At 51.1% G+C, this 17,100-nt stretch overlaps 9 protein-coding genes across 9 annotated transcripts; 5 read left to right on the plus strand and 4 right to left on the minus strand.

Annotated features, from left to right (window-relative positions):
• Positions 1-1,944, plus strand: ASPSYDRAFT_57233 (uncharacterized protein; the record flags this gene model as incomplete). The annotated part of the gene is made up of 8 exons (XM_040849339.1): positions 1-144; positions 203-316; positions 421-628; positions 664-761; positions 881-1,054; positions 1,172-1,327; positions 1,390-1,489; positions 1,934-1,944. 8 exons carry the CDS (start codon positions 1-3, stop codon positions 1,942-1,944), a joined length of 1,005 nt encoding a protein of 334 aa, XP_040703489.1.
• A 1,232-nt stretch (positions 1,945-3,176) lies between these two features.
• On the plus strand, positions 3,177-4,517 carry ASPSYDRAFT_78048 (tryptophan synthase; the record flags this gene model as incomplete). The annotated part of the gene is made up of 1 exon (XM_040850924.1): positions 3,177-4,517. The coding sequence occupies one exon, from the start codon at positions 3,177-3,179 to the stop codon at positions 4,515-4,517; it is 1,341 nt and encodes a 446-aa protein (XP_040703490.1).
• A 251-nt stretch (positions 4,518-4,768) lies between these two features.
• ASPSYDRAFT_30532 (guanine nucleotide exchange factor SDO1) lies at positions 4,769-5,880 on the minus strand (the record flags this gene model as incomplete). The annotated part of the gene is made up of 2 exons (XM_040844789.1): positions 4,769-5,736; positions 5,814-5,880. The coding sequence occupies 2 exons, from the start codon at positions 5,878-5,880 to the stop codon at positions 4,769-4,771; spliced, it is 1,035 nt and encodes a 344-aa protein (XP_040703491.1).
• A 307-nt stretch (positions 5,881-6,187) lies between these two features.
• cp3 (carboxypeptidase C PRC1) lies at positions 6,188-8,327 on the plus strand. Its single transcript, XM_040846784.1, has 3 exons — positions 6,188-6,298; positions 6,382-6,981; positions 7,037-8,327. The coding sequence occupies exons 2-3, from the start codon at positions 6,477-6,479 to the stop codon at positions 8,200-8,202; spliced, it is 1,671 nt and encodes a 556-aa protein (XP_040703492.1). The 5' UTR covers positions 6,188-6,298; positions 6,382-6,476; the 3' UTR covers positions 8,203-8,327.
• Positions 8,328-8,926: 599 nt separating this feature from the next.
• On the minus strand, positions 8,927-9,944 carry ASPSYDRAFT_175730 (40S ribosomal protein uS13). The gene is made up of 3 exons (XM_040843460.1): positions 9,829-9,944; positions 9,441-9,606; positions 8,927-9,297 (listed from the first exon to the last, which is right to left on the minus strand). The coding sequence occupies exons 1-3, from the start codon at positions 9,830-9,832 to the stop codon at positions 9,000-9,002; spliced, it is 468 nt and encodes a 155-aa protein (XP_040703493.1). The 5' UTR covers positions 9,833-9,944; the 3' UTR covers positions 8,927-8,999.
• A 1,198-nt stretch (positions 9,945-11,142) lies between these two features.
• Positions 11,143-12,551, minus strand: ASPSYDRAFT_44076 (peroxidase). Its single transcript, XM_040846785.1, has 2 exons — positions 12,184-12,551; positions 11,143-12,104 (listed from the first exon to the last, which is right to left on the minus strand). Exons 1-2 carry the CDS (start codon positions 12,291-12,293, stop codon positions 11,279-11,281), a joined length of 936 nt encoding a protein of 311 aa, XP_040703494.1. The 5' UTR covers positions 12,294-12,551; the 3' UTR covers positions 11,143-11,278.
• A 389-nt stretch (positions 12,552-12,940) lies between these two features.
• On the minus strand, positions 12,941-13,249 carry ASPSYDRAFT_103874 (uncharacterized protein; the record flags this gene model as incomplete). Its single annotated transcript, XM_040839788.1, has 1 exon — positions 12,941-13,249. A coding segment is annotated over one exon (309 nt), but the record flags the coding sequence as incomplete, so codon positions are not given.
• Positions 13,250-13,699: 450 nt separating this feature from the next.
• ASPSYDRAFT_30537 (HSP70/90 family co-chaperone CNS1) lies at positions 13,700-15,146 on the plus strand (the record flags this gene model as incomplete). Its single annotated transcript, XM_040844790.1, has 3 exons — positions 13,700-13,985; positions 14,082-14,330; positions 14,431-15,146. The coding sequence occupies 3 exons, from the start codon at positions 13,700-13,702 to the stop codon at positions 15,144-15,146; spliced, it is 1,251 nt and encodes a 416-aa protein (XP_040703496.1).
• A 912-nt stretch (positions 15,147-16,058) lies between these two features.
• On the plus strand, positions 16,059-16,984 carry ASPSYDRAFT_67795 (uncharacterized protein; the record flags this gene model as incomplete). Its single annotated transcript, XM_040850417.1, has 3 exons — positions 16,059-16,115; positions 16,180-16,590; positions 16,721-16,984. 3 exons carry the CDS (start codon positions 16,059-16,061, stop codon positions 16,916-16,918), a joined length of 666 nt encoding a protein of 221 aa, XP_040703497.1. The 3' UTR covers positions 16,919-16,984.
• Positions 16,985-17,100: the final 116 nt, after the last annotated feature.

Here is a 17,100-nt window from a genome sequence, read left to right on the forward strand (position 1 = left end):
ATGGCCATCGACTCACTCGTCTCCGGCTCCCACGTCCTCCACCGCTCCTCCACGTCGCGCCTCACCAAATTCGTCGCCGGCAACGGTACAGACCTGGTCCTGGAAGACGGCACGATGGTCATCGACGCAAGCTGCGGCCCCTCGGTCTCCTGTTTAGGCCACACCCAGCCCGAAACCAACGGAGATTAGAACCCACCTATAGATTGACACCGCATACGTCTACTCCATCTCACCGTATACTAACGAAGTAACGGGGGAGCTGGCGTCTATTTTGCTCTCGCGTAAACCAGGTGGGGCCCTGGCAAAGGCTATCTTCGTGAGCTTGGGCAGCGAAGCAACCAATGCAGCGCCGAAGCTTGCTATTCAATACTGGCATGAGAATGGGCAACCGGCACGCGCGCATTTATTGCACGGAAGCAGAGTTGTCATGGGGATACCATTGCGGCGCTCTTTGTTTCGGGGCATGAGGAGAGGAGAGGGTTTTATAGGGATTTTATGGCGCCGAATGTTTCCTTTCTGGATCCTTGCTATGCGTGCCGTATGGAAGAGAGCGAGGAAATGGATGCAGAGCTTTCTGAGCGACTGGCAAGTCAGTATGACGACCAGATACTAAGGTTTGGACCCGGGCGTGTGGCAGGGTTTGTTGCTGAGACTGTTAGCGAGACAACCTAACGCTCGGGCGTTCTCCTGCCGTGGAAGGGTATTTTGGGAGGATCCGAGATATCTGTGATCAGTATGATGTGTTGTTAATCTTGGACGAGGTAAGGAACAACCGCATGAAGGACGGGAAAGATGCCCTTACCTACTTTCTTGGTATTGACTTGGTCTAGATTATCTGCGGCATGGGCAAAACGGGCACCATGCATGCCTTGGAACAGAGGAAATTCGCGGGCCGGGCATCCAGACCACCAGCAAAATTTTTCAGGCAGGTTTCGTTCCTCTATCCGGGGTCTTTCTGTACCAGAATATCCTTGATGCATTGTTTGCTGGTTCTGGTAGGCTGGCGCATGGCCACACATTCCAGGCATCTAGATTCTTCACCCGAAGAGCATCGGTTTAGCTAAAGTAGGTGGCTAATCGCAGTCCAGGCCAACCCCTTACCTGGGTAGCCACCATAGCTGCCCAGGGAATCATCAAGCGCGCCAACAGCCTAATCGAGCGGGCCGCTTAGATGGGCCAGAAGCTTGAAATGCTGCTGCGGAGAGAAATTGGGCCTCTCCCTCTGGTTGGTGATATCCGGGGTCGAGGCCTGTTTTGGGCTGCGGAGCTCCTGCTTGACAAGAGGCTGAAAACAGAGACTGGGCTGGAGGTAGACTTCTGTGGACAGGTTGGAAGGAATAGTTGCATATGGGTTTGAACATCCTGAGCAATTTGGGACGGATCAGGAAGTTCCAGGTTGACCACGTTCTGGTTTGTCCACCGTATATTGTTACGGACGAGGGACTAGAGGAAATTATTTCCCCCCTCAAGAGCGCCATCGTGAAAACGAGTCGGCCTTTCGTCGATTCAGGGGTGGCGAAGTGCTCGATCTCACGACTACTAAGGCTAACCAATATCTCGACCGCAGTTCCTTGTTCTGCGCACGGGCACCTGTATATCCTTCGACAAAGGTCCCAGTCCCCGGGGACCCGAAGCAGCGGTATCAGTCTTGTTCTCGGAAAGTCATGCAGCCCAAGTGGGATGATCAGCACTATCTCTTCCGGAGAACAGCTGTTCATGCATGGCAGCAAGGTTTGGGCCATGCCCGGTGGTGTCTGCACGGACTCAGTTCATCTAACAGAGCGGTACGGAGCACTTCGTGCTCGATAGTCGCCCTACTATGCCTTGCTCTCGAACCTTGACCTCGATGATCGCCAAATCTCCATGCTTTGAAAATTCGATCCATCTCGTGATCAAGTTGCGGTGTTAGGAAACGGATATCAATCTGCAATAGACCCGTCTTGAGCACAAAATGCGATGCATCGCTGAGTAACTCATATGCAACAAAGTACCTGGAACATATTTCCTTCCAATGAGTCTGGATGATGGCCATTATCAGTGCCCGTTTACGCGAGCTTCCAAGATTTGAAATCATTCTTCAATAAAAATTAATGATCTCCCCCACTTGCTCAATGGTGCTTTCTTTGCTTTTTTTTCCTTCTTGTCTCTCCACCATCCACGCCTCAAAAAGCGCCTCCACCTCCTGTTGGTACTTTTGCTCTTTTTGGCTGTTTCCCTGTTGAGATTGCTGGCATTTTTGGTCTGCTATCTGGTTGGTCTCCCTTTGCTCCCATGGCCTGTGGTCTCGCTGCGCAACCCAACTCGAACGCACGAGTCAGGAACCTTTCAGGAACGACCGCGCGAAGAGTAACACTGACAGGCATCCGCCACCGATGTTTGGGAAAATGACCAGTCAATCGTCAACATTTACATCGGGAAACGTCCCTTCAGGGATATCCCTGCCAGAAAAGCTTGGAAATGTCTAAAGTACCATCCACACCGTCCCTCGGCTTTGTATCAATCGTGCAGCCACCACGATCTGCTTACGATCGGATCGACGTCCAGGGTTGATCCCTACCCGAGTACCTGGATAGTTTGATACGGTAGTTATCGAGTGCTACTGCCGTCGGCCGCTCCCTCTCCCAAAGGACCGTGCGATGGAGGCTGCATCCACAATTCCATTGATCCTGAGCCCTTTGCACCAATGAACAGGCGCCTCGATCGTCGCCTCAACTGCAATTCGGGACCCTCGTTCCTCGTCCCGTTTCCCCGTCCGGCATGCTTGGTAAGGGCAATGAGGCGTTCTTGAACTTTGTTGGATCCGCTAGTTTTTCAGCTCGTGGCCATGCAGCTAAAACAATTGGACCATCTGCCACGATCGCCTGGGAGGGGCGTGCGTGAGTTAGGTAAATTAAGTTGTTGAGTTCGTGCTGGGCTCGGACGTTCCTTGCTCGGTGGGTTGAGAGAGCTTGGAATAGGTGCTTCCCCGTTCCTGTAGGTCTGATAATGGCTGGCGAGTGGGCGAAAAGAAGGTGAGGATTGAGGTATATAAACCATCCCACGGCTGGGCCAGATATAAGACTTGGTTTATTCTCGCCGCATGTGCCCTATAGTAGGTGCTCCTGTTCCTCTTCATACTAGCCAAAATCTTGTCTCTCCGCTGCCCAACTATACTCGAATCGCTTCACATTATCACAATGCTTGTGTCCGTTAGATCACACCCTTGTCCTCGCCATTCTCCCTATCAAAATCGATGGAGAAGGGCAAAGAAGGACAGGCAAATACTCCCTCGCGTGCCTGAAGAGAAGTACCTCAACCCGCTCATCAAGAGCCTCAGCTTAGACATCGCGGATCTCCTCCATACCCCAGTATGGTCCAGACATCACATTTCCATCCCCGCAGTTGATGCTCCTACACGATTCGGTCAATTCGGCGGACAGTTTGCTCCAGAGCTCCAGATGGGCCTCCTCCTCGACCTTCCCAGCGTATTCCACAGTATCCTTTCAGATGATATCTTCTGGGAGGACTTCCTCGCCTGTCCCCTCATTCGCCCCAGCCCTCTTCATTTCGCCCATAACTTAACGCAGGCCGTTGGCGGCGCCAATATCTGGCTTAAACGCGAAGACCTCAATCCGTTCGGCAGCTACCAATCTCGCAACATCGTTGGTCAGATCCTCTTTGCCTATCACATTGGAAAAACAGAGATCGCCTTGGACTGCGGGTTTGCAGGACACGGCCTCGTTTGCGCCACCATGTGTGCACGCATGAAGATGAAATGTACAATCTTAATGGGCGTCTCCGACATCGCCGCACAGCCCGATGCCGTTGAGAAAATGGAAAGACTCGGTGCGACCGTTATCTGCGCGCAAAACCCCGGCCCATGTAACAGCATGGACAAGGGCAGTCTCCGAGCCGCCACCAACGAAGCCCTTCGTTACTCTCTCTCCCATCTCGACTCTACCTACCACATCACCAGCGGCACCACCGGCCCGCATCCAATCCCAAGTATCACACGCACTTTTCAATCCCTGCTTGGTCAGGAGATCAAGAACTGCCTCCCCAGACTGACAGGCGGAGAAGACAACGGGGCCCCAGCAGACGCGCTCATCTCCCCCATGGGTTCATCCGGCTCTGCAGCGCTCGGCATGTTCGCGCCTTTCGTCGACGATCCAAATGTACGTCTCATCGGCGTCGAGGCTACAGATGCTGCTCCACTGACCCATGGCTCTGTGGGTGTTATGTACGGCTGTAAGACCCTCCTCTTGCAGGACGACAACGGCCAGATCCTATCGTCGCACTCCATAGCTCCGGATCTGAATTTCCCTTGTGCCGGGCCGGAACTGGCGCATTGGAAAGATATTGGGCGTTTGGAGACGGTTACGGTTTCTAACGAGGAGGCAGTACAGGGTCTGCGTGTGTTGTGTGAGCAGGAGGGAATTGTGTCTAGTTTGGCAACGGGCCATGCGGTTTTAGAGACGGTGAGGGTTGCTAGGGAGCTGGGGGTGGGCAAGGATGTTGTTTTGCTCGTTTCGGGCTGATTGTCTTTTTTTGCTGGTTCTGTATTCTGGTATGGAGTTTTCGGTTACATGTTGGCTTGTTTATTGATTCGCGTTTGGTGCTTTGTGTGTCTCTTTGGTGTTGGTGGGTTGGTTGGCTGGCGCCGGGCTGGGCAGTATGAGTTTCATTATATATATACACGGTTATTTCATAATTGATGCAGTTTATGCAGCATATTTCTATCATCAATCGTCCAAATCGAGTTATCCATAACATTCATTGCGCAGCAAATTTAATCTTCATGAGTCACGGCCATATCCAATACCTCGACTCGTCCTCTGCCTCGAGTCTCGTTGCCGACGAACTCGTTCAGTCCTTTGAAAGCACCTGGTTCCGCAAACCCTACTACTTCCCACTCATCGCTGGCAATTTCCTGGGACTCGACAGATTCAATATAACTTAAAATCTTATCCTTGACGTTGCTAGGTCCTTTCGCCGGTGGGGGTGTGGCCTCTCCTTCGGATTCAGAGTCATCGCCGCGTCGTTTCGACTTCCCCTTTCCGCCCTTCTTGTTGTTCTTCGAACCACCGCCAGATGGAGCCTCCTTCTCCTTATTCGCAGCCGCGGGCGCCGCAGATTTGACGCTCTGCTTTAGCATCGATACAGGACATGACACTCTGAGTCGCATGCGCGCTCGCATGACTGGAATAGGTTGCCACGCAATCAACGCCTTCATCGCCTCAAGAGCCAAACTCTTCGCCGACTTATTCGGGTTTACACCCGTCCACAGCGGTTTTCGCGGCTGTGCAGGTTGCCCCGCCCCCGCATCGTCACCACCCGCACCGTCCTCGCCAGCCTGCCCCTGCTGCTGCTGTTGTTGCTGCAACTGCCCACTCGCCGAGCTCAGCTGATCCAAGGCCTTAGAAATCATACCGGGCGTATAAACTCTCTTTGTTGTCGGGTCGATCAACCGTCCAGAAACAATATCTAGCACCTCCTTTTCCACACGCTCGGCGATCTCCTTGCGCTCGCGCTCTCCAACTTGCACTTCTCCCTTGCGGAGGATCTCTTGTCTGATTTCATCGCCGGTGACGTCGGATCCAAAAGCCTTGGTTAGTTCCGCGGACGGCGCGGTTTGCGCTTTTGAGACGGAGAGGAAGACAGTGGGGACCTGGAGGACATTGTCGAGGTCCTTTTCGGCGCCGGAGCGGTATTCGAGGAGTTTATTTTTGTAGCATGCTAGTTCGAAGCGCTTTTTGCCTGCGGTTGTGAAAGTTGCATGTTAGAGGGGTTGTTGGCATAAATAGGATAAATAAGCGTGTTTGGTTTGGACGGACCTTTTTTCAGCCTGACGACAGAGACGTTTGTGAATTTTATTTGGTTGGAGGGTTGATTGATAGGCATTTTAGATGATGCCTGGTGTACCTGAAATCGACTCTAGGTTCTATCGTATGACAAAACTGGTGAAAAATAACAGAAGAAGACTGTCTTATATCTCTCTGCTCGGCTGAGGATAAAATCGTGCCCAGCCTTGGTATCGATAATCGACGTCACATGCTGCGGGTCCGTCCCGCATGATGACTCAGCCGGTGACTCAGGTCTCGTGACTGTCCTGTCCTCCCCTCGGGAGGCACCGAGCTCTGATTGGCCGCCCTCATCGCTGCTATCGGCGTCATCGCCTGCCACCGCCTCGTCACGCTGCGCCTATCCGGCTCTCGCCATCCTCTCCTCACCTGCTTCCTCTTTCTCCTCATCTTGTACTTCGTCAGTAAGTAGCCGGTCTTCTAGCTACTTCTTTCAGTGTACGGACCATAACCTTATAGTAAGTCGTTCTTTTACCGTAGCTGTCCTGTTGGCGTTTGCCTTTCTTGCCCTGCATTGCTGATAAGCTGCCTGCCTACGAAGGTCCTCTGGGTGCGAGGTACCATCATCTTACACCTCTCCATCATTTCATCAATCCTTCGCTATTGCCATCATTTCATATACTCATCATCACCGCAATGAGAGTTTTACCAGCTACATTGCTGGTCGGCGCTGCCACCGCAGCCGCCCCTGCCCAGCAGGTCCTTGGCGGCTTCCAGGACTTCCAGGACTTCGGAAGCAACCTCCAAGAAACCCTGAAGGAAAGCCTGCCTAAGGTGAACAAACCACTTCAGAATTTCCGGGAGCAGCTCAAGTCTCTGTCTGATGAGGCCCGTGGGCTGTGGGAGGAGGTTGCTAATGCTTTCCCCGACAACCTCGACCACAACCCTGTCTTCTCTCTGCCAAAGAAGCACACTCGTCGCCCTGACTCCCACTGGGACCACATCGTCCGTGGATCTGATGTCCAGAGCGTCTGGGTCACTAACGAGGATGGCGAGAAGGAGAGGGATGTGGAGGGTAAGCTTGAGGCCTACGACCTTAGGATCAAGAAGACGGACCCGGCTTCCCTCGGGATTGACCCGAATGTGAAACAGTTCACGGGTTATTTGGATGATAACGAGAATGATAAGCATTTGTTTTACTGTAAGTGGCTGCTTTATTGATGGATGCTGTGATGTGTTGTGCTGACTGCTTCAAGGGTTCTTCGAGTCGCGAAATGACCCTGAGAACGACCCCGTTGTTTTGTGGCTGAACGGTGGCCCTGGTTGCTCCTCTCTGACTGGTCTCTTTATGGAGCTTGGCCCTAGCAGCATCGATGAGAACATTAAGCCGGTCTACAACGACTTCTCATGGAACTCCAACGCTTCCGTGATCTTCTTGGACCAGCCTGTCAACGTTGGCTACTCTTACAGCAACAACGCTGTTAGCGACACGGTTGCTGCTGGCAAGGATATTTACGCCTTGCTCACTCTCTTCTTCAAGCAGTTCCCTGAGTATGCGAAGCAGGACTTCCATATTGCTGGAGAATCTTATGCTGGCCACTACATTCCGGTTTTCGCTTCTGAAATTCTTGCTCATGAGAAGCGTAACATCAACCTGAAGTCTGTTTTGATTGGCAACGGGTTGACTGATCCTCTCACTCAATATGAATACTACCGCCCCATGGCCTGTGGTGATGGTGGTTACCCTGCTGTGTTGGATGAGAGCGCTTGTCGGTCCATGGATAACTCCCTTGGCCGCTGCCAGTCCATGATTGAGTCTTGCTACAGCAGCGAAAGTGCATGGGTCTGTGTCCCTGCCTCCATCTATTGTAACAATGCTCTCCTTGCTCCTTACCAGCAAACCGGACAGAACGTGTACGATGTTCGCGGCAAGTGTGAGGACGAGAGCAACCTTTGCTACAAGGGCATGGGCTACGTATCTGAATACCTGAACAAGCACGAAGTCCGCAACGCTGTCGGTGCCGAAGTTGATGGCTATGACTCCTGCAACTTTGACATCAACCGGAACTTCCTCTTCCATGGTGACTGGATGAAGCCCTACCACCGTCTTGTCCCGGGCATCCTTGAACAGATCCCTGTCCTCGTCTACGCTGGTGACGCCGACTTCATCTGCAACTGGCTCGGAAACAAGGCCTGGGCTGACGCCCTCGAATGGTCCGGCAAGGAAGAGTACGCTGCCCTTCCTTTGGAAGATATCAAAATCGTCGACAACGAGCACAAGGGCAAGAAGATTGGCCAAGTCAAGAGCCACGGCAACTTCACCTTCATGCGTCTCTACGGCGGTGGTCACATGGTTCCCATGGACCAGCCTGAGTCGTCCCTTGAGTTCTTCAACCGCTGGCTAGGTGGTGAATGGTTCTAGATGAGACACGACCAGACAAGTCCGGTCTTTAGACATTGATTGCATGTGTGATGTGTTATAATCCTTGCCCGTTTTAGTCCCTCCGAACACGAATTGTTTGCTATAGTTTTTGTGAATTCTTTGACAATGCAACTTGTTCCCTTCTGAAATTCGAATGTCGTGTTCCTAGTTTAGATCGTATTACTACCTAAATGGGTCTTCATCGTTTTTTATAGACTTTCCGAGACAAAATGATCCGGAACTGTAGCATGTGTATCATAGATGTATCTCGTAAGCTTGTAAAGCACTTAAATTTAATTTGTGGTTCCCGGAAGTCCCTTCTTAGTGCTGTTGGGTACACCTAGACAATGTGGGAGTGTTGAGCGTAGCTGGCTATGGAGGGGGGGATATGTGGGCATAAATATAAGATTATGGCGTGTTAGTTGACGGCAACGGCTTTGGGAACGGGGATCATGGTTACATAGCAGGTCGAGGCAGGAAGCCGTGTCTTACGATGAGCATTCTGGTGTACGGGCTGGGCAAGTCGATGTGTAATCATGAACGAGGGGAGGGCAAGTCCGCCTAGATATGTATATCCAATACGAAGCCGAGGGATAGGAGTTGATCTAATTTTTTCATTTCAATTGGTATGATTCTTTTCATTTTCCGAGCCCGTAAGTGTCCATGGTTTTTCCTATTCATCGGACACCAGAAACCCGTTCCCGTAAAGGTAAGGTATTCGTTAAAAAACACACCAACATGCAACAAGGAAAACCCCCAATTCCCAGCAACAAAAAGAAGACGATTTGCGCAAAGGTTTAGCCCTTCTTCTTGCTGACACCGACGGTGCGGCCACGGCGGCCGGTGGTCTTGGTGTGCTGACCACGGACACGGAGACCCCAGTAGTGACGGAGACCGCGGTGAGAGCGGATCTTCTTCAGGCGCTCGAGATCCTCACGGTACTTGCTGTCAAGACCGTTGGAGAGGGTGTGGGAGTCCTTGCCGTCGACGATGTCGCGCTGTCTGTTGAGGAACCAGGTGGGGATCTTGTACTGGGTAGGGTTCTGGAGGATGGTGACAATGCGCTCGAGCTCTTCGGTGGTAAGTTCACCAGCACTATTGAGACAATTTCGTTAGATTCTGGATGGACATTTTTTGCCGGTGATGGATTTGATTTGTGGGGTTGTGGTGGAATTCATTGTTCGCTTCTTCGGTAGTGCTGGAAGAGACACACGGGGAGGAAAAAAAGGCCAACATACCGCTTGTTGAGGTCAACATCGGCCTTCTTGCAGACCAAGTTGGAGTAACGGCGACCGACACCCTTGACTTGGGTCAAGGCGTACATGATCTTCTCCTTGCCGTCAACATTGGTGTTGAGCAGACGCAGGATGTACTGGAAGTTCGTCTTCTCGCCGGACACGAGCGCTGCAGGTGAAAAAAAAAATCCAGTCAGCCATATTTTCTTGCCATCGAGAAGCGTTGAACGGAGGTGAAAAATCGAATATCATCTCGCTGTCTGTTCTGCTGCATTTTGAAAATCGTCCTCCAGCTTCACCAGCTTCACCAAATTCACCGAACAGAACAAATCGAGCAGAGCAGCAGGTGTGCAGAATAGATCAGGAAAGGGATGCCAGAGGTAGCACGTACACATGATGGGCGATGGGCGCGAACGGGATCGCGATGGATTGTCGACAGCGAGAGGTGTGAGAAAGAGAAGTCGAGGGCTCTGGCGGCTTCAACTTTGCTCGCCCGTTGTGGGATCGGGAAGAGTGTGGTCTAACCAAAATGGGAAAGGTCGCTTGAAGGGCTCGCTTGTCTATCCATTAAAGTAAACCAGGTTAGTGTGATTCATTCAATCACGTGATTTAGACACGTAGATGATGACTAACGTGCCTTCCTTCCTTTTGTGAACAATACCAACAGATACTTAGCTGCACCTTCCCATGAGTTTGAAGCGTTCTAGTCCCCAATTACGACGGCTTTCTTGACCTACCTTTGCATTCTGAAGGTCTAAATACTGGATAGTCCTCAGTGCGAATTTGCCCTTCGAATGAGGTATATATGCATGGATAATGTGTACTTCATTGACTTGGCTCCCCTCTTGCGCTTCGTTGCCAGGAGGTGAATTTCTTGTGTTCTTTGCTCTCCCTTCCAACCTACGGAGATGGCTCTACATACCAATGGCCAGATCTTGAACTTGGCCATTAAAACGGCTGCTTACTAGTTGTTTAACGTAGAGCTATGGATTTGCTTGTGTTGCTCCTAACCTCGACCAGCCTGGGTCCCATGCACAGGACTTTTTTTGCTGAATGTGTACTAGCTCTGAATCCAATGAACTTTGTTCAAGGGCAACCAACCTCACCGGCAATTCAGCCATGAACTTCACCATCTACCGTGTATTTCCACATGCACGGAACGCTCCTGCTAAAGGGTACTGCGCTTTTTTGCCATGTACGGATGTCAGGAGCCCTACGATACAGGACCGCCATGATCTTTACTTACGGAAGCGACCCTTAATCCTGGCTCTCATGTATAATTTTGCATCATCAAAACAGGAAACAAAGTACTCGCTTTTAATTTAATTGCTTCGAACGATGGCACTGCTGGTTCTAATCTATATGTGCTTGGACTCTGGCTGTTTTCTCGCCTAGCCAAATGTATGTAAAGCAAGTGAAAGCCGAATTTGCCTCTAGTCATCGTGATCAGGATGGATCTACGCGACTATGTATTATTCTTATTAATTTGTGCGTGAAAGAGTTGGAGATGGTTTTGCTTCTAAGTCTGTCTGGTGAGTGATTTATTGGAGTGGATGGGGCCACGGCCAATGATGGGCGGCATATTTGAAAAGTCGCCGAGGGATGCTACAACAACCCCGGACAGGAGCCTTTCCCCGCATTTCGACGGGGTCTGACCACATTTCCTCTCCTTTTTATTAACGCCAGGGGCCCCAAGGGAAAATTCGGTGTCTTCAAAAGGTGGTCTATTATCTATCCGTACCAGGTCTTATCCTTCTGGCATCTAAGAATCTAACTGACAAACGAAACTAATGCAGAACAAGAGGTATATACAAGAAATTCAACAACACTCCTGCTTTGGTTTACAGCCGGGCCTGCTGAGAGCGGTCCTTGCGTGGTGGCCCAGTGGGCGTATCGCTCTTCTTCGGTGCAGAGATATAACCGCCCTTGACATTGTCTGTGTTGACAACAGTGCCGCTCACATCCCGCTGGATTCCGAGCTCAATCAACTTGGCGAACACCTTCGAGAAGTGATCGAAGAACAAGTCCTTATCCTTCGCATACTTCTCCACCCAGGGTCGGAACTTGGGGTCCTCCCGCAACGCAATATCAGTCGGCAGCATCATGAGCGGCTCGTCACCCTCCTCCGCATCGGGATCAACATACTGGAACTGAGTGATTCCATTCTTCAATGTCGTCTGCTTCCACTCCAAGTTCAGTAGCAACTTGAAGAACTGGTTCGAGAACCTCGTCGGGTTGTTCACCCACGGACCCTGGAATCCACTCCGGTCCGCATGGCCTCGGCCAAGGTTATGTCCGCCCGACAACGCCACGATCTCCTGGTCATTGAAACCCATACGGTAGAAGATGAAGCGCAGGTGATCTGCGCCCTGGGCACCGTCCGGTAACCGACCGCGCGGCGGAACCTTTGAGTCGTCGGCATGATCGGTGCGCCCTGGTTGCCAAGAGATTTCCGGTCCGCCCATCTGTTTGATCGCGACTACACCTGCGAGCGTCCACAGGTCGCTATATGTGATCCAGGGGTGTCTCTCTTTTACGGGTTCGAGGAAGGCACGACCGTGCTGGAGGCCAGCGTTTGCTGGGTCGCCACCTTCGGCTTCGTAGCGCATGCCAGCGCCGTTGGAGCCGCCTGTGTCGCTTTCAACGTCGTAGGTACCAGAGGAGTGCCTATTTTTGTTTCCTTGTTAGAACTACTCTTTCGGGGAAAGTCTGATATCATCGATGAGATATAGGAAAGAAGACGAACCATGCTAGTCGGACGAAGAGAGGACCTGTGCTGCCGTCATCATAGTCGGGCTTCTTGAGTTGGGCGATGATGTCGCGGCGAACAGCGTCGTAATCTCCGGGCTTGCTCATTGTGAATGGGTGGTAAGGATGTTATTAGGTGAATAGTGATGAGAGAAGAAGAAGAAGGAAAAGGCAGGAGGGAAACGAGAAAAGAATGATGGTATTCAGCGTGATGGCGACCACCACATGCACTCCAGGGACAGCAGTGGAGCCTCGGCCTTCCGAAAATCAATTCGAATTTCGCAGCCAGAAAACCCGCCAAGAACCGAGGTTATCCTCGCCTTTTCTACAAGACTGTTGGATGGACCCAAACTTCTGATTCTCCGGTTAAGGGGCAAGAAGGCAAAAAAAAAAAAAGAAAAAAAAAAAAAAAAAAAGGNAAAAAAAAAAAAAAGAAAAGGTTCGTGACTTCATTTCTCATGGTTTCTAACTGCTCCGTAGGCGGCTTTCCAATGATCGCAGTCACCGACGGACAATAGCCGACACACCACCCACTCGGCCGGAAACCACTGCGACACTTCAATCAACTGAATATGACGGGGTATTATTTTAGCAACCTCGGAATTTCCCCTTCAAGCGGACGGAAGACTGGGTCTCCATCTCACGGACCAGTCTCGATTGCCGCCAAATTACTGTCCCGGCGATGATTCGCCACAGCCCGATACCGACTCCGAACATAAACCCTTCTCCAGAGATACCAGCGAACCTCCCGTATGCCGCTTCATCTCCGCAATTTTGTTACGTATACGCCGTCGCTCCGCACGCCATTCCCTTGCTCGACACTTATATCTTGCGATTTTCCGCTCTAGCTTTCCCAGCTGGGCTCTCTCGTGTCGCTGGATGGTGCGAATGAAGTTGTGCATAGGCGCGGTATTGTCTGGGTCAAGAGTTCCGCGGTTGATTTCTTTGGATATTCTGATCATCGCAGTGGTCATGTTTTTGGCAATGGCCTCTACGACGGCAGTTTTCTGGTCTGAGGTAAGGGTGGAGAGGTTTCGGATGGCGGATAGAGTGAATTTGTTCATTTTGAGGTAAGTGATAGCAACTGCTCGACCTGTAAAAGCTTGTAGGTTTGTAAGAGCTCTTGGTTATTTCTATAATCATGGCAAATGTAGAGGATATATATCTGTCGCCGTACAAAGAATTCCGACGTTTATTCTATGCAAACGCAGCCTACAGGAAAATCCATTATACTATGCAGTATGCTCAGTTCTCACTATTTGAACTACAAAGACAACTCAAACCGCAGCCTATTAGCATCTCTCGTAAAAAAAAAAGCCCTGGGCTCAGCCTAGGGGCGCCGCCCACGGCGCTTCTTCCATTACCCCTTTAAGACATCGAGAAAGGGCTAGCCCTCCCCCTCATGTTTGCACCGTTTGTCTCAAAATTTCTCCCAAGAGCATGATGCCAACGGCCAAACCACCAAAAGAAACGTCCACTACAGCCTCAATACCCCTGCCAAACATCATAAAAATATGGCGTCCACACACCCCCGGATAGAGGAACTTCCCGACGACTTCGATGAGTCGATGGACCTCAACGCGCCTCCGCCCAAGCCAACAACAACCCCGCCTGCCGCAGGCCCCGAGCTCCCCGTCCCCGGTAATGAGGAACGAATGAAGGAGTCGGCAAAGGATGCCCCCAAGCCGGACCTCCCGCCTGCGATGGCGGCTGTGGACTCCCATACGACGGATGAGTTGGCGGATATACTGAACAAGACGCCGCTATTTATGACGGATATTAGCAAGGCGGGGGATGAGAGTGAGTTTTTCTTTCTTCTACTTGGTTTCCGCAGAAGATCCGCTGGAGGAAGTTATATGAAAACGGAAGGGCGTTGCTAACAAGCGTGCGCCACAGATGGCGAGAACATCATGTTGGATGCGCTGCGCGCGTTGCAGAACGAGGGGACGCGGGGCGACGTTGCGCAGAACTTCCGTGAGCAAGGGAATGAGGCCGCGCGGGAGAAGAGGTGGATTGATGCAAAGGAGTATTACACCAAGGGAATTGCGGTGCTGAAGTCAAACGAGCAGAAGTGGGATAAGCCCGAGGATGAGGAGGAGGAGCAGAGGCTTCGGCGGGAGGTTGAGGAGGCATCGTACATCAACCGTGCGTTGTGTAATTTGGAGCTGAGTATGCAATCCCTTTCTTACTACCGGCGGTTGGCGGTACATTGTGGGAGGGATGGGGCTAATGTGTGGATGACCAGAGAACTACCGATCTACGACGCTCGACTGTGCTTCTGTCTTACAGCTCAACCCGCGCAATGTCAAGGCTTATTACCGCTCCGCGATGGCGTTGTACGCGCTTGATAAGATAGCCGAGGCAGAGGATGTCGCCACACGTGGTTTAGCGCTCGACCCGAAGAACAAGCCACTGCAGCAGGTTTCGTCGAAGATCACGGAGCGGAAAGCGTCTCTTGAACGGCTAGCCGCTAAGCGGAAGGCCGACGACGAGCAGACGCTCAAGAAGAAACAGCTTCTGAGCACTGCCCTCCGCGCTCGACAGATTAGAACCCGCAAAACCAACCAGCCTCCTGAGATGGAGGACGCGAATATCAAACTTACTCCTGACCCGTTGTCGCCGGAGAGTACTCTCGAGTTCCCGACGGTGCTACTCTACCCGATGGACGCGCAGTCGGATTTCATTAAGGGGTTTCCAGAGGCCACTTCAATTGAGGATCACCTCGACTATATCTTCCCGCTGCCATGGGATACGAAGAAGGAATATACAATCCAGAACGTGGACTGCTATATGGACACGCATACGGGAGGCCTGATAAAGGCCGGAAAGAAGCTTCCGCTGTTGCAGATTCTGAGTGGGAGCAAAGTCGAAGTTGTTGACGAGCTGGTTCGTATCTACGTCGTGCCAGCCGCAAAGAGTAAGGACTTCATTGCTGCAGTCAAAGCGCGCAAAGAGGGTTGAAGCGACGGCCACCCTTTCAGTCAGTTCCGGGACATAACAAATACTGGACTGAGTCGCTCGGTCGACACACTTAGCGGGCACCAGTTCACCGCTTGCTTGCAAGTGCCGCTGCGTCTTGAGAACTGCCTTGAGCTGCATGCGGATCTGAACCTGCCTCTGCACCGAGAGCGGAGATATTCTCACATACCCACCATGCACCGAGAGGCTACGGATGCCTGGACTTCGATCCCCGGTGACCATCAGGCACGGGGCACCACGATTTCAGGAACTAGCTAGTAGAATAGATAGAATCGACTCCAAACCAGCCCAATCCGGATTGGCCCCATAGCCCAAACAATTCCGACCAACCAACAGATATAGTTCTGTATGTTGAATACCCAACGTTGCGGTTTCCGAAGTGGCTGGGCGACTGTACCTGATCCAATCCGCCACATGCATACAAAGGGACCGGACAGTCTTTGTTGATAGGATGATATCAGCGACTGTGCCACCAACGTGGCTGCCCATATTCCTTTATCTCCATGCCTCTAGCCGCATGCAAGATATAAATGGCTCGCCCCCTGTAATCGGACAGAGAGATCTACATATTGTTCTGTGCACTGCTAATATACAGAGAATGTATGCGATGCATGTGCAATAATTCCGGATGTAGTATGATGCGCTTTGTTAACAATCTCAAGAGTCAGGCGCAGTGCATGCAAAAAGAAAATACATTCTATCTAATGTTTGTTCTTGCAAGTCCTGAATTCTGTAACATGAATTTACCCCTACAACAATAGGTATCCCGTAGCTATTATTCTTGGCCGCCATAAATATACCCGTACCCTTGCGGCTCTCTAATGTTTACCATATCATACTTTTCTTTCTTGAAACATCAAACATACATCGGATATTCGAGATTTGTTATTCAAAATGTACCGCTTTATTGTGACTACCTTTCTTGCCCTACTTGCCTTGACGGCATCGGCTGTATGAACACCAGCCCCGCCCTTTTCAGCTTAAAAACATACTAACCCTAATAACTCATACAAAGTTCCCTGCATTCCCCGGCTCTAATCCTGGAGACACCGTATCAACCTTCAGAACAAAGGCTTACCCAGAGGGGCCCGATCTCATCCTCAACGGCACGACCGCTGAGGTCTACGTCCAGCTGAAGGAAATCAACCCCAACTACGACGAAGACTTCAAAGACATCCCAAAGGTGATGGATGAAATCTCCAACATGGGCACCTATGACCCGGTCTCGGAGCTTGGAACCCATATCCTTTCCAAGCGGCACACGCTCAGCTGTGTTACGCACGATAACGCCGATGACGCCACGATTTACCATATCAGAGGGGGGATTTCGCATCTTCGTGGAGTTAAGGGGAAGCCTACCCTTACTGCGGGGAAATGTGAGCGCGTTAGTTGTGAATGGGGAGACGCGATTATCTGGTGTAATGATGTGAGTACTTATTTAAGTTACTATGAATCTAGTAACCCTAACTTCCCGGGCCCTGCTTTATTTTTACCAATATTTCATAGTGAAAAAAAAAGAAAAAGAAAAAACCAATCTAACTCTGAATCAAAAATAGGATACCAAAACTCGATCACTCCCGTCGTACAACAACATCGCCGATGGCGCGCAGACCATCATGGATGGCTGCTACAAGGAAGGAGAAACCATGAGGGGGTTCGGTGGCTCACTCAACCACCCGGACAAATGGAGGGTTATTGTCGATGGCTACAAATACAGAATTAACCAGGACTGGCAAATGAGATATGATTGTTAGATACAATGGTGCGGATGGTCGAGTTCCAATGTGACGGGAAAAGGCACGGGTCATGTGTGTTTCTGGGGATATGGTTGTGCCAGGAGATATGGGCTGGAATTTATGGGCTGGAATTTACCTATACATAACTATACGCGCAATACATGGTACAGAGCAGGATGGACTATGGGGATTACGTGTTG

Source organism: Aspergillus sydowii, assembly GCF_001890705.1.
Source record: "Aspergillus sydowii CBS 593.65 unplaced genomic scaffold ASPSYscaffold_4, whole genome shotgun sequence".
NCBI classification, from domain to species: Eukaryota; Fungi; Ascomycota; class Eurotiomycetes; order Eurotiales; family Aspergillaceae; genus Aspergillus; species Aspergillus sydowii.